The sequence below is a fragment of the Phaeoacremonium minimum genome (genome assembly GCF_000392275.1).
Source record: "Phaeoacremonium minimum UCRPA7 unplaced genomic scaffold PA7_03_scaffold_455, whole genome shotgun sequence".
NCBI classification, from domain to species: domain Eukaryota; kingdom Fungi; phylum Ascomycota; class Sordariomycetes; order Togniniales; family Togniniaceae; genus Phaeoacremonium; species Phaeoacremonium minimum.
In genome coordinates this window covers 76,909-90,974 of record NW_006921357.1, presented here as the reverse complement: position 1 = coordinate 90,974, position 14,066 = coordinate 76,909, and the positions used below count along the sequence as shown (strand labels likewise).

At 49.9% G+C, this 14,066-nt stretch overlaps 4 protein-coding genes across 4 annotated transcripts; 2 read left to right on the top strand and 2 right to left on the bottom strand.

Moving 5' to 3' along the window:
- Positions 1 to 334: 334 nt before the first annotated feature.
- Positions 335 to 1,481, top strand: UCRPA7_6212 (putative ankyrin repeat protein; the record flags this gene model as incomplete). The annotated part of the gene is made up of 2 exons (XM_007918751.1): positions 335 to 391; positions 462 to 1,481. 2 exons carry the CDS (start codon positions 335 to 337, stop codon positions 1,479 to 1,481), a joined length of 1,077 nt encoding a protein of 358 aa, XP_007916942.1.
- A 779-nt stretch (positions 1,482 to 2,260) lies between these two features.
- Positions 2,261 to 3,475, top strand: UCRPA7_6211 (putative beta- protein; the record flags this gene model as incomplete). The annotated part of the gene is made up of 1 exon (XM_007918750.1): positions 2,261 to 3,475. The coding sequence occupies one exon, from the start codon at positions 2,261 to 2,263 to the stop codon at positions 3,473 to 3,475; it is 1,215 nt and encodes a 404-aa protein (XP_007916941.1).
- A 3,194-nt stretch (positions 3,476 to 6,669) lies between these two features.
- UCRPA7_6210 (putative vacuolar iron transporter protein) lies at positions 6,670 to 7,605 on the bottom strand (the record flags this gene model as incomplete). Its single annotated transcript, XM_007918749.1, has 1 exon — positions 6,670 to 7,605. The coding sequence occupies one exon, from the start codon at positions 7,603 to 7,605 to the stop codon at positions 6,670 to 6,672; it is 936 nt and encodes a 311-aa protein (XP_007916940.1).
- Positions 7,606 to 8,712: 1,107 nt separating this feature from the next.
- On the bottom strand, positions 8,713 to 9,310 carry UCRPA7_6209 (putative hydantoinase b oxoprolinase protein; the record flags this gene model as incomplete). The annotated part of the gene is made up of 2 exons (XM_007918748.1): positions 8,713 to 9,096; positions 9,170 to 9,310. 2 exons carry the CDS (start codon positions 9,308 to 9,310, stop codon positions 8,713 to 8,715), a joined length of 525 nt encoding a protein of 174 aa, XP_007916939.1.
- Positions 9,311 to 14,066: the final 4,756 nt, after the last annotated feature.

Sequence of the window (14,066 nt, the reverse complement as noted above, 5' to 3'; positions counted from 1 at the left end):
AAAAAAAAAAAAAAAAAGGGATAGAGCGCGGCGGAACAAGACAGAAACTCACAGCTGGGCAAGTTGCTTCTCTTGACTGTTGTGATGTGGTAGCCCGGTCGATACTCCACGCTCTTCAGGGCAACTCCCAGCTACACGCTTTGTTTTTATTTTAGATTCAAACAAAGTACTCGTTTCCTTTCCACATCTTAGCAGGAACACGTCAGGCTCTCGAATCTCTCCTAAATTTCTGACAATTGTGAGCTGAAAATACATCGACAAGGCCTCCCTCTTCATGTCTTGAGGAGATCATACAAACGCTCACCTTCAGGCTCATCCTAAGATGTCTACCAAGATGAACAGCGATGAGAGTAATAGTGAGCGCGAGCGCGAGTTTGAGATCAACTGCAAGGTAAGTTTGTGGACTGCGTCCAACTCAGATCATGTTCGAGTTCTTTGGACTAACTATGATTTCACTACAGGCTCGCGCAAGAATGGGAGCTGCTATCGAAGCATGGCTTTCTGGTGTCAGACCGGCTACTCCCCCGCCGGAGGACCCGCTGCCACGAGGCCGTCAGAAATTGCCTGGTGATATTTTCTTCATCGTCGCCACCTACCTGAAACGGCCTAGAGATATCTACCACTTGCTGTTGTGCTCTCGAGAGATGTACTTGTGCTTGAGGACGCAGCTGCTCAAGACTGACGTCGGCTTCGACAAAACATCTATCGGAAAGCACACTCAGAGGGGCTGTACATCGGCCTTGGTGTGGTCGATTGAGCGAGGCGTGACCGAGAACATCATACCGCTCATCAAGAAGGCTTGGATGACCAGAAACAAAGACTACCTTAACGGAATGTCCTACCGAAGCAAACGGATCAAATCGATCTCCCCTCTGCACGCTGCTGTCTTGAAGGGTGACCTCAAGACCGTCAAACTCCTAGTGAGATCTGGCTGTGATCTGAACATCATGTACATCGGCCCTCCTGCTCTCTTCCTCACCTGCAGTCATGGTGCGCACTACGACTGTAGAAGACCCAACAACCAGTGCAAGAGTGCCGTGACCATGGCTATCGAAGGCAATCATATGCGAATCACCTCATTCCTTCTTCGACAACGCGGCATCAGACTCGACCACGGCGTCACCGCACTGCATGCCGCAGTCTTGGCTCAGCAACCCCGTGTCGTGCAGCGACTGTTGGATATGGGACAGAACCCGAATCGCTACACGGCAAATCAGCACCTCCAGAACTTCACGGCGCTTCAACTTGCTGTGAGCGTTGGCGATGACAATTCCGAGATCATCGAGATGTTGTGCGAGGCAGGCGCAAACATGGAGGTCATTGATCAGAGACATCGAACACCGCTTCGCTGGGCAATCGTCAGAAACCGCCGAAAGCATGCAGCTACGTTGGTGGCTTGCGGAGCTGCGACGGACGATTTCACTCTCTGGAGTAAAGACAAAGAGCTGCTGAAGCAGTGGATCGGAACCCTTCCAACTTGATCAACGGCTTCAAACGAGGTTATCGGCATGTATTCATCTTTGCTTTATGGCTTGTGCAATGGTTAGGAGGAACTTGACTAGGGTGTATGGCACTGGTTGCAAATGTTTGTGCAACGGGAATCGGACATGAGAATTCTACAGCTAGCTGACTGAACGGGCTTTGATGCCCTCATACCAAAATAAAATGTTTTGAGTTGCCCATTTTTGCCCAATTTATCGCAATATATATTGACGTGTACTGGTGTATCGATGATGTTTCAAATACATAAGGATGTCGATGTAGTTCAAAGGCTAGAGCCAACCCAAGGCAATGAACGTAAAACTCACAGACTGATACTTTATCATCACGATGGTAAGAAAAAGGAACGGATGAATGTCTTAGATCGTGGTTTAAGTGATGGGTGAAAGATCGGCCGCATTTATTTGCTATCAACACGCTCTCGGGGTAATTGAGCCGGCCCCCCGTAAGCTTCTACGTCAGCCACGCCCTAAGATGTGACAATATTACATTGTCAAACATAAATACTTGCCAATCTCGTTGTGTAGTAAGCTTTCTTCGTCTAAAGCCATTTGGTTGTGAAATCAATTTTGGTCCAAAGTGAGTGAGTGCACCCCAGCTCTTTGAGCCAGACCCCGCAATTCTGACCGAAGACATCTAGTACGACAGACTCATGATTGCGTCTCATATCCTCTCCGTACTTGCTGTCTCGATCGCGCCGGCACTTGGACATGCAAGATGTGATGATGTACTCAGATATGCTTCTCCGGAATCAGTCGGAATGCTCGCACAACCACTGAGAGACATGGTCGCAAACCTCACTGGCTACACGACTTGGTACAACTGGACAAGTCATTCCTATTATCAGGTTGTTCCAATCGAACCGGGCGGCGTAACCATTGTTAGTCATAACTCGGCTATCGTCAGTAAGTTTGCATTCGGCAAGAGGAATGTTTACGCCAGTGTCAACGGCTTGAACGTGACATATCTTCCTGTCGACGAACAAGAAGACGCAACTATAGACACGATCTATGACATGGCGTCCTTGACGAAGATCTTCACTAGTGTTGCAGCCCTCATTCAGATTGACAAGGGAGATTTTGAATTGAATGACACTGTTGCATCTCACTTCCCCCGATTCGCAGCAAACGGCAAGAGTAACGTCACGATCCTCCAGCTTGTAACTCACACATCTGGATTCGATGCCGATCCATCTCCTTCATTAGCAAACAAGACGGCGTACAAGACCTATGAAGAACGAATCGTTGCAATACTCGATACTAGTCTGATCAACGAACCCGGTTCAACATACCTCTATTCGGATCTCAATTACATGTCCTTGATGCTTCTTCTCGAACACATCACTGGTAATTCTCTGGATGAACTCATTTACAACTTCACTTCGCGCTTAGGAATGAGCTCGACATTCTTCAACCGCGGAAACATTGAGGGACCAGCTTTGCCATTCTACGAGAGGATGGCAGCCGAGGAGTTCCAGATCGCTGTTTTGGGTCCATCGGAGCCAGCGCGGCCCCAGCCCGTGAGAGGTACCGTTCACGATGAAAACGCCTGGGCACTCGACGGCGTGTCAGGTCATGCCGGGCTCTTCTCTACTGTTGGTGACACAGCTAAGCTCTGTCAGATGATTCTGAACAACGGGACATACGGCGGAGTGCGGTACCTGAAAGAGGAGACGGTAGGCCTCATCTTCACCAATTTCAACACACGCTTCCCTGGCGATGAACATGGTGTAGGCTTTGAGCTGAACCAGTATTACACTTCTGGTCCGATGGCCAGCTTACTCGCAGCCAGCCACACGGGCTTCACTGGGACGAGTATGGTCATCGACCGCGGGAGTAACACATTCTTTCTGCACTTTTCGAACCGCGTTCACCCATCGCGAACATGGTCTTCGAACAATATTGTGCGGGAGGCAGTGGGCTATTGGGTGGCCAAGTCTCTCGGCAAGGAGATTGCGCAGAGCCCATTTCCTTGAGTTTGACAACAACACCTGAGTGAGGAATGTTGTAGCAAGGGGACTGATAACGACGGTGTCCCATTTTATGTAATGTTTGCATGCGGACAAGGTTATTGCAGTATCAGGCCGCTATGCATGAGTTCTTCAACTATATGTAAGGTACACTTAGTCATGCTCAATTGAAGTCAACGTGTCGCTCTATTTCTCTACAAAACTCTTCCTGATTTCGATCATCAGCACATTATTCAGCCCGCCAGCCTTTGGGATTCGTTGTAGTGAGAAACGAAACGGCTTCGATGCCAGCTTGGTTCCTTGCCGTCACATGTTGGAAAGGTTCACCTTGAAGGTTACGCTCGGTATGACGAGCGTGAGGTGCTGTGAGGTGTCACAACTCCCCCACCACCATCAAGTCCGAATGGTGCAGAAAACCTGCCGGATGGTGTGGTGTGGCTGAAAGACGCAACCCTCTTACACCTGTACCATTGGCCAAGTTGGCACAACCACTATCGCTAGCCACGCCGGAATTACCATTGGCGGATAACAGGCCTGCAGAGTCTCTGGTGACGGCCTCACACAACGAATCGCGCAACCTCGGGTCGACCCACCCAGCTGTCAATGGCTCAACTGACAGTCTAGGCGGCGCACCAAGCCCTGGGCAAGATAAGTCGTGTCTGTATCGTGTTTGCTGCGCCGCAGGCATACTGAAACAAGGGCCGCTCAGGTCCCGCGATGAGCTGCAGCCGGCAGCGGGAGGACCAGGGTGGTTCAGGTCGTTCAGCGCCCAACGCATCCTATAGCAATGCCAGGTAATAGCGGACATGGGTTAGGGAACCAGATGGGCGGGCAGCTCTCATCAGATGATCCACTATGTCTCACATATATCCTAGCCGATAGCGTTGCATCTTCCTCGTAGCTCAGCACATGGCATCTCGTCGTGGTGTTCGAAGCGACTGTTGAGATAAGAGCTGTGCGCAGCCTTGGAACCATGAAACCTCGAGAGTCGTGAATGCCCGGGACGCCAGACCACAACGCTCCAGAACCCAGATGGCGATAATTTATTTCTTGAGGATTGCCGAGAAAGGCTTCGCGGGCTTGCACGCACGTCAGGATCGAGTGGTCACTCAGATAATCACAAGACCATTTACGACAATCACGTATGTTGTTACACTTGGTGGGCCGACGACAACTCCAACCGAGACCGGCATTACGACGACTGCAGCGCCGTTGCCGCCAGCCGCAACGACAACGACAACGGTCGCTGTTCCAGCGTCCTCTAAATCGTCTTCTCTCAGCCAGAACGAGATCGGCGCAATAATCGGTTCAGTCATTGCTTTGTTCATTATTGTTCTGTTGATATGGTACTGCCTCTCCGTTCGCGCGCAGACTGCAATTCGCGGCGCGGCGGCGGAGGCACGCTCGGACGGAAGCTATGAGACAATGACATCGGACACGAATCTTTCCCATGATCCGTGGACGAATCGGCGACCTAATTTGAATCCACCGCCGACGAGGATCCCGCCGACATCTAGGCCGGCAACGTATCGTGCGTCGCCATTCCCGCAGTTCAGGGGCGTTGGGCGGTACCCCTGAGAGGCAAATGATTGAGGACTGTTGGCGTTATTGCTGTGCTTTGAATATAGCCACCGCAAAGGTCGACCTCTGAGCATCCGCGATCATGACGGGGTCGACGCTTCAATTCGCAAAGAAGCGTGTCCGCTTGCTAGTCTCACACTTATAGCAGTTGCAAAGTGATTGTCGAATGGAAGCAGAGGCGCCGATTTCTCTCTTTGGAAGGAACTCTTTGCTTTGGAAGTAACGGGAAGCCTGGAGATTGCGGACGCATATCACGCAGATCGAGCCGAGGAAGGAGCGCCTCGGGTGGTGATAGGACCAGACTTCCGCCCGGGAACTCCTCTAGAGTTAGTCACCTTTTTCGTCCTCGATGTGTTCATAACACTTCACAGAGGACTCACATCTCCGCTGGACAACTTATTCCCCTACCGCAACTCAGTCTGCGCGATTGTGAAGCGTTGTTAGCACTGGTTCGAACTCGACTATCCGCAAAGATGAAGGTTTGTCAAGACCTTGGTCATTTTAAGTATCTGGTCGTGCTAACAGAACCACCCAGATCATCATTAACGCTCTTTGCCTCCTAGGCATACGTTGTCAAGTCCGCGACCCATTCAGCAACAGCAACGTGGAAGACACGACAACCTCTGCTGTAGTCTCCCAGTCCACCGCCAGCAATGCCGTGTCCGCGAGTGTGGCTAGCTGCAATCTGAACACCACGCTCTGGATGAACTGCGGGAGCCCAGAGGGTGCCATGCGCTGCCTCCTCGAGGGAACCACCTGCCTGCCGGATTGTCACATACACACTTACGATCACTGGTGTGACGAGCACTGCAGCTGTGCCGACCACAATACCGGCTTCTATGCTGTCACCAACCCGATCGAACTGCCTCCTACACAGCCAAATCATGACGACGTCGAGATCCGAGTACACGATCAACCGGATTTATTCGATACCACCGATATCAACGCCGGCCCGAGCTGCAAGCTTTCATGTCCGTCGGACAAGATCAGAACGTTTTGCGTCGGGTATGCAGCTGCTCACTGCAAGCAGAACTGTGTGTTAGGTGTCACGGGCGTCGATGGACCAGTTTGCGCAGCGTTCTGTTCTTGTTCTTCTATCGATGCCAATTAATTGCATGCCGTCGGATAATACTGTCAGTCTAGCCTGCCGAATGCCATTCGGGCTAGGAATACAGACACCTGCATCAGTGGAATGACGAAGCTTATGGAGCGGACAGAAGCCAGGATGTTACGCTAGGGATTATACTATGGTATTACGATATTGACGGACACTGTTGGAACAAAGAAGATATTCATTCGGATATGTATGTGCTCGGAGCATATATCAATGTGGCTTCAATTTGCTATGATTTTGTCTTTTTGCTGGGTTTACAAGTGTGTTATGTAGCATCATCCATCAACTTACAACAGGCAATCAAATGACCGCGAACTCGAATTGATACCCGTCTTTCTTGTTAAATAAATACTTGACAGGACCTCTCTTTGTAAAGTAACTCCGAGGCGAGCGAGTTCATTGGTTGTGCCATGATAGGTCTCATAATTGATACTGAAAAATTACATGTAACTCCTTTGCACCAGCATTCCCTTTTGTATCTTCTACACCGATTCAACCGATCGATTCACTCATGTAAGCCTTCGAACAATCGAACGCATAGAACTGCCGACGCCGCCGCCACGCTGCCCAAGATGACCATTTGAGCTCCTTCCCATGTGCTTCGCCTTACGTCCTTCCAAGGGAAAGAGCGCTTGCGTTCCGACCACACAGCTTCCTCGCTCCTGCTTTCCTGGTTTACCACAAAGTCCTTCGTGAAACCAAAAACGAACAAAGCGACGATGCAAACAATGAAGCTCCAGAGGAGACCAGTGCCAACCTGGCTGACGAATAGATACGGTGCCAGGGGGAGGATTCCGCCGAGCAGGTAACCCAGGGCCACAGAGAGGCCGACTAGGATTGGCGAGGCAAGCTGGGAATCCTCGTCGGCATCGTGCGCACACTCCTCAAGCACTTGGACGACGCTGGGATTGCGGTACAGATGCTCCTTCACGAGATCGGCCAGCTCGTCGGGTAGATCTAGGGGGGCCAGGTATTCCCGGACCACAGCACTCTTCTCGTCTGCGACAAGCCCAGCCTTTTCTGGGTCCTCAGCTGAGGCGTCGTCCTCTTCGTGGTCTTGGGCTCTGACCAAAGCTGCGTTCTCGCCACGCGCCGACAAGTACCCGCCAATGCCCATGCTGATGCTTCCGGCGCAAATCTCGGCCATCCCCGCATAAATAACGGTCTCGGTCTGGCCAAGCGACGATAGACCGGCCGTGAGTGCAAATGGCACCGTGAGACCATCGGCGAAGCCCAGCGTGAAGTCGGCAAGGAAACGTGTCAGAGACGGCATGACGAATAACGGCGCGGATGACTTGGATGTGGCGTGCCGTTGCGCAGCGTGCAGGTTGAGCTGATCATTCTCGATCTCCGAGAAGTCTCTGTGGCTCACTCGTTCGGTCTCGGTCTCGTTCTCAGAGTCGGACGGCGCCCTGTTGGTGATGGGGGAGTATAGCGACATACTGCCGTCGTCTCCACGGCTGCTCAGAAAGAGCGACTTGAAAACGCCTTTGACGGGTATCTTGTATAACTAGCTGGATCTAGTGTAGACGATGCGAATGGGGCAATGTCATGTGGGATTTTAAGAAGAGCTACTATCAGAGGACGAAAAGCCAGCCCGTGGCAAGACAGACGGACGACGGATTCCGCAACTCATTACTTATGTCGCTCTGCGATGCCTTGTGTTCTCTCCAAAATAGAGCGAACTTGGGAGCTGGTGCCCCGTGCTATCTGCTATCTCCCATCGACTGCATGCAGGTCCTCAATTAAACTGAAAGCTTGACCGAAGGTCACACCTGGAGCAGCCAGCGTGATCGATACGGGCACGATGATTGGAGCAGGGCATCCTTCGTGCTACCGTGATCCCAACCCACTGTCCGGGGGCCTGACCGTTAGCACCCCGCGACCTGCACGCTACCAACCATCTACGGGGCACTCCCCTGAGCGCCACACTCAACGTGGTTAGCAATACTCTGGCGATGATTGGTTACGGGGGTGGACATGCCCTGCACCGACCTGCTCCTATGCAGTACTATGCAGTAGTTCTGGAAGCTGGCCCCAATGCCAAACAACAACGATCACACGTGGCTTGGCTCATCCGCAAAGCTTGTCGGCGGCCACGACCTCGGTTCCCTGCAACGGCGCGCCTGCTTTGTTGCTTGTTATTTTATTAGAGAACTAGCTAACTGCCTTCCCGTACGGATGGCTCGGGACGCCGGCGAGACGGGGTGGTCTCCGCTCCAGAGTAACATTATTGTTGCTTTGCAGAGAGATGGCCGAGCACGTGTGCCAGCTGCTCCTCTTGACCATTTGCTTGCCGACAAGTGCCGGCATACTACGGTGACCAAGACTTTCGCATCGAGCAATTTGGCTGGCATCTTCTACTTTCCAATCAGTGCCCATATTTCATTGCTTACAATGATGTGAGCCCCACATAGATAAAACCTTCAATCGACGGTATATTTCATGTTGTTTATTTTAGTTGATTGATGACGGACTATCTATGGATGCACTTCAATCCTCAAAGCTTGGACCTGCTTTGTGACAATGACTCTCCTGCGCTGCAGCATTAGCTCTCGTGACTGTCCGGTGCGCCCCATCCCCGCCGCCCGGGCGTGTTCACTTGCAGTTGCTCGCCAAGCCGGAGGTTGAGCACCCCCTTCCCACCCACATTGACGAGCCTCTTCTTCCCGCTCGGATGATCCAAAAGGGCCAGATTGAGACCTGCCTTGCCTGGCTCACCACCCGCAAGGCCATACGGCTTTGTAGCACGGCGGTCGGTGTTGAGAGTGAAAGTCATGTTGGCTCTTGCTTCTATGATGCGAGTTGCGCCGTGGCCGCCTGAATGGAGACCTAGCCAACCAGATCCATGACGGATGCCAAACTTTCTGACCAGAACGGGAATTCGTTTCTCCAAAACTTCAACGTCAGTGGCTCGGGTGTTAGTCATGTGCTACCCTGATGTTAGCGGTCCAGGTCTCACAATATAATCAATGTCAGCAACAGGTGGTTTCATAAGGACTTACAGTACGAATGGCCGAAACACCATTCCACGTGGGACCGGCGCCACTACCGCCGCAGATAGTCTCTCCATACATAAACATATAACCAGCGAACTTTTCGCCAGGCTTAGCCTTCAAGCCCCCATACATCTGAATTCCGTTCATTGTTCCTTGGCTATTGCATTGGGCCCCAGATGTTCTATGCCGATTCAGCCCCTCAATACCGCCCAGGCCTGTACTTTTGTAGCGCGTGCTTTTTCACGGCCGAAGTCTTGATTGCCATTTGGTATTCCTGGGTCCAGTGGGAGAATCGACGGCGTGACAAGAAAGCGGATGCCTAGGGGTTGACTCTCGAGCAACGAAATCTCGAAGGTTGTTTGATGGGCCTTACATGATATGACAGACAGAGAGGTGAGTGTCAACATTCAAAGTTCTAAAAATTCGCAAGGCTGACTGACTAGAATTCTCACTGTCGCTATTGGTATTGAGTTGAAAAGCACAAGAATCCTCGTGTCAAACATATAGGCCGTAGCTATTTGTCACTTTGAACACCTTGGGCTGTCTAAGAATATCTTTTGAGGGTTGATTTATGTCAAAATATCTGTAACAGCCTACGATCCGGCCCTACATCTCCTCCCACTCAATTAGGAGAGTATATAGCACTTGACTTCCTACTCATCCGTACCATGATACATAGTGGATATTACACGTGAATTCTTTGCCTTCTGTTGTTCCATCGTTTACTAAATTGACTTGTGGTGGTATTGCAAAGTTTATTGTCGCGAATGAATTTCTCGATGCCTTTGTCGCAGCCATAGCAAGCACATATCTTCAACATTGTTTTAGCAACCATAGTCCCAGCAAATTAATAACCAGTTTTCTTACCTCGGCAGGACCTCCTTGGCCACACAGGAAGAGAGCGGTGGCATTGTTGCTCCCAATTGCTCCGTTGTAGCAAGCACTGCTGTCTATCAGATCTGTACATTCGTCACTGCTCACATCGCATGGACCAACTGCTGAAGTTGAGGCGACCCAAAGGGCAACGAGGACAATTCGGCAACGCATAATGTTGTACGGTGTTGCTTTACTAAAGTGAACTTCAACAGATAAAGGACAGTGTCTCGAAGTACCTCATTTATATGTCTCCTAGCCCTACTTACCCAAAATACACTTACTTCCGGAGCAGCTTTGTCCTGACTTTATCAATTGCGTGGTCTGTAATCGGAATATCGTCCGAGATTAGACTTGCTAATTGAGCAAAATATTCATATTGCATTCTCTTGACCGGGATCTACATGATTAGCCGATTTGCTTCATACATTCGTCAGTAAGGCCGCAATATAGAAGTAGCACCTTGACAATGGCGGCTGATAGCCGGGACGAGCCCCGGCAATAAAGCATTTGTGATGAATTCAGTGGGTCCAGATCAAATTATACCGCACACGGGTTGAGTTTTCTTTTGTTGCAAAGAATCTCTCGACTGGTACATAATCAACATTCAATGCCTGCACATTCTGAATCTTAACTCACGAGTGTCGTTTCCTTCCATGACTAATTTTTTCAGCACCAAATTACTTCTCAGCCATCGAATGAACCAACTATCAATACCAACACCCATCTCTCTGACTCGGATCTCCGGAGACGATATTGGACGACAATGTCCATATAGAAAGTATCAATTACATACCATTCAACCATGTTCTCTACTAGCTCTCCTGCCTCAATCTCCGACTGGCTTTTGGGCATACCAAAAGTAATAGTTGAAATATCTGTGTACACTGGTATCTTCCATCCCGTTCCGGGCTAACGCCAGCGTAACCTGGCTCTCCACCTGTGACATGCCGAGTGCCTCATATGGTCGACCAGCAAAAACTGGCAGAACGTCGTGAACGGCTAATTTTTGATACAGCCCAATTAGTCGAAGTGTTTTGTCTTTCGCCCAGATACCTATCGGAACCTTCCTCACTATACAATGAATATTCTCGAATCCGGCTCCACGAAGCATGGGTTCCATATCTGGTGCAAGCTTCGTATTCATGCCGAATTCGGCGAACCCCTGCTCGAGGAGCTCATATACTCGCTTGACGGGGTCGTCTTCGGGCATTGTACCATCATCGCAAAGTGGTTCAGCACTAAGTTCTTGGAATTCTACCCATCCCCCTGGCTTCAGGCTTCTGAGAACACAGCAATTCATTAGCCTGCTAGGTGACTAAGGATTCGTCAAGCAGACTAGCTTACCGGTAAGTGTGTTGTAAGACTTTCGGGACATCTTTCAGAATTACAGTCATAAATCGGAAGTGTACCAAGTCACAGTCTCGAATCACCCATTCACTCTCACAGTCGTCCACTAAGAATTCGACATTTGGAGGCACCCAGATAGGTTGGATAGGGGAGACATCCATTCCGCGAACGCGGGCATTTGGGTATCGATCACCCACTGAAACACAGAACACCATCATTAACGGCGACACATTGAAGATGAGCGAACAGCATAATAGACCAACCGTCAATAGCCCAGATACCTAGTTGTCTGTTGTTAGTCGCTTTACAAATTCCGAGGGTAGCATAGGGCTATCTGACCAGTCCCAGTTCCAATATCAAGAATTTGTTCCGGCTCTTCACCGATAGGTGCATAGAATAAAGCACCATCAGTAAGTTCTAGCAACATACTGTGTTTCATATCTTCCCTATTTTGTTCGAAATCATCGTTTGGAATCGGGTATCGGCTGTTCTTAAACGCATGATAGCGGCGGCCGTGCTCATAGGTATGAGCGTAGATCGTCGAGTCTGCGCAAGCAGTTCCGTTCGTGACTGCCTCATAAGGGTCCGTCGAATCGAATTCGTCTTTATCGACGGGCTCAGCGGCGGGCTCAATTGGTTCGTCAGCTGAGGCGTGCGCCGCTTGTGTAGCGTTCGGGTGGTCCGCACACATTGCACAGCTCCCGCGAGCGCTGAGCCGCGCGGGGGTGTGCCGATGAAGCACAACCGAAGTCGTAAGCAGAGTCAAGGCCGCCGAATGCAAGGACGCCCGTTCGTCGATGGCGATTTGACGTTCCAAGCTTCTGCGACCAGTTATCGTCCTCAATATACACTTGGAAATCCGAGTCCCCCGCAAGTTTAATACAGGATGGCCTAGCGAATGTCAAGAGTCGAAGGAAGCTGAATCGTAGGCGAGGGGCTTGATCAACCCCACCTAAGCTCCATGGAGCACATGTCTTTGGTGTGCGGAGTAATTGCAAGCCCGCAGCCTACACCGCTTGTACTCTACTGGTAGATCCATTCCATTCTTGGGATCATGCAGATAATATGCCATGGGTGCTCGCAACTTATCAGCTAAAGACTAGCTTTATCTATGATGATTCGCGAACCAGTCTGTTTTGCACATGCCCTGTGTTATGATATGATGAAACCCAGTGTAATATACATATTAATACACGAGGCTTAGTAGCTGTATCCCAATGCTTCAACAAGTCGACCTCCATCCGAAGACGTGTACAATCCGCTTAGGTTTTCACGCAATTGCCGCTGATTAAATCACTACTTTGAATGTGAAATGATAAATATTACATTCAGAAAAGATCGCGGTCACGATAGCTCTGGCACAGATTCAACCCCTCTTTCAAGCTGTCTATTTCCGTTTCCAATTTACGTCTCGCCTTCTCAACCGCAGGCGACTCCGCAGCAAGTGATCTGAGCTGAGCTTCAGTCATCGCTGCAACTGTTTCGGCTTGGAAAACCTTCGGTATGTATCGCATCAACTGCTTCTCGACACCTAATGCTATGACGTTTCCGGTAAAGGTTTTGAGAGACAACTAGCTACCTTGTGAGCAAAATAAAATGATTAAAGGACATTTTTCTTTTCAGCCTACCTCATAGTATGCAATCATATGATCGATAACATGTTCTATTCCGAACTTGCTTTTCTCGGTCGAATTTCTTTTCTCGTTAACCCAGGCTCTAGCATAGCTCTTATTACCTAATATGGCTTCTTTATTTATCCCAACAAGGTCGGCATCGTATTGCACTCGTAACCTGTTAAGCTGAGTATGAAGACGTGCTTTGATGCGTTCTTGACTTCGCGTTTCAAAGTCAGTCTCGAGTGGTAGCAAAAATCCAGCATCATCCGATGCTGGCAAGAGTTCGTCTAATTTGGCTTGCAATGTGCTTTTTCTGTTCTGAAAGAACGGGTCGACGAAACCGCGGACGATTCGATCTCGGGTTTCAGGATCCGATCCAATAACATAATTCAGCAGTTCCTTCACGAAATGCCTTGTAGCCTCAACTACCAAATCAATATGACGGCTTGAAATGCATTTCCAGGGCCTGGACCTTTTGCGGAACAGTTTGAGCGTCGCTGTGGTACTAGGTTCGCCAGGAAACTCAAGCCCCTGGGAGATAGAAGCCTCTTCCTCGGCTTCTAATTTGAAATCGCTTTCTGTAATCTCTTCGGGGTCGTCGAAGTGGTAATCCTTTTCGAGTAAAGTTTGCAAGCGTTTATGGTGTTTTTCCAAGCTAGTCGCTGCATCTGGAGCCCCATCGTCCCACTTGATTGATTGTAGATGACCCTTGGTATTCATAGAAATGACAAAGGCTCGGTTCATTTCCCGGATCTGAGCTCGAAGCCTTCTACTAGAGTCATCTGACTTGATTTTGCTAAACGTTTTGTCCTCGCTTTCACTAAAGAAATCATCTAAGTAATTACCAAGGATTGCACTTGTGGCGAGGTTTTCGAAACGTTGGCCGATGTTCGTAAGATAAACCCTTATCTCCTCTGTATTTGATCGTCGTTTACCAATTTGGTCCAGTTTTTTCTGCCGTGCATTAACTGCTTGCTCCATTGTTTCGATTACCGACGGCAATTCCTCAGCGATGTGTTTGTAGAGAACGCTTCCAAGTTTGACACGAAGGGACTCAACCCCCA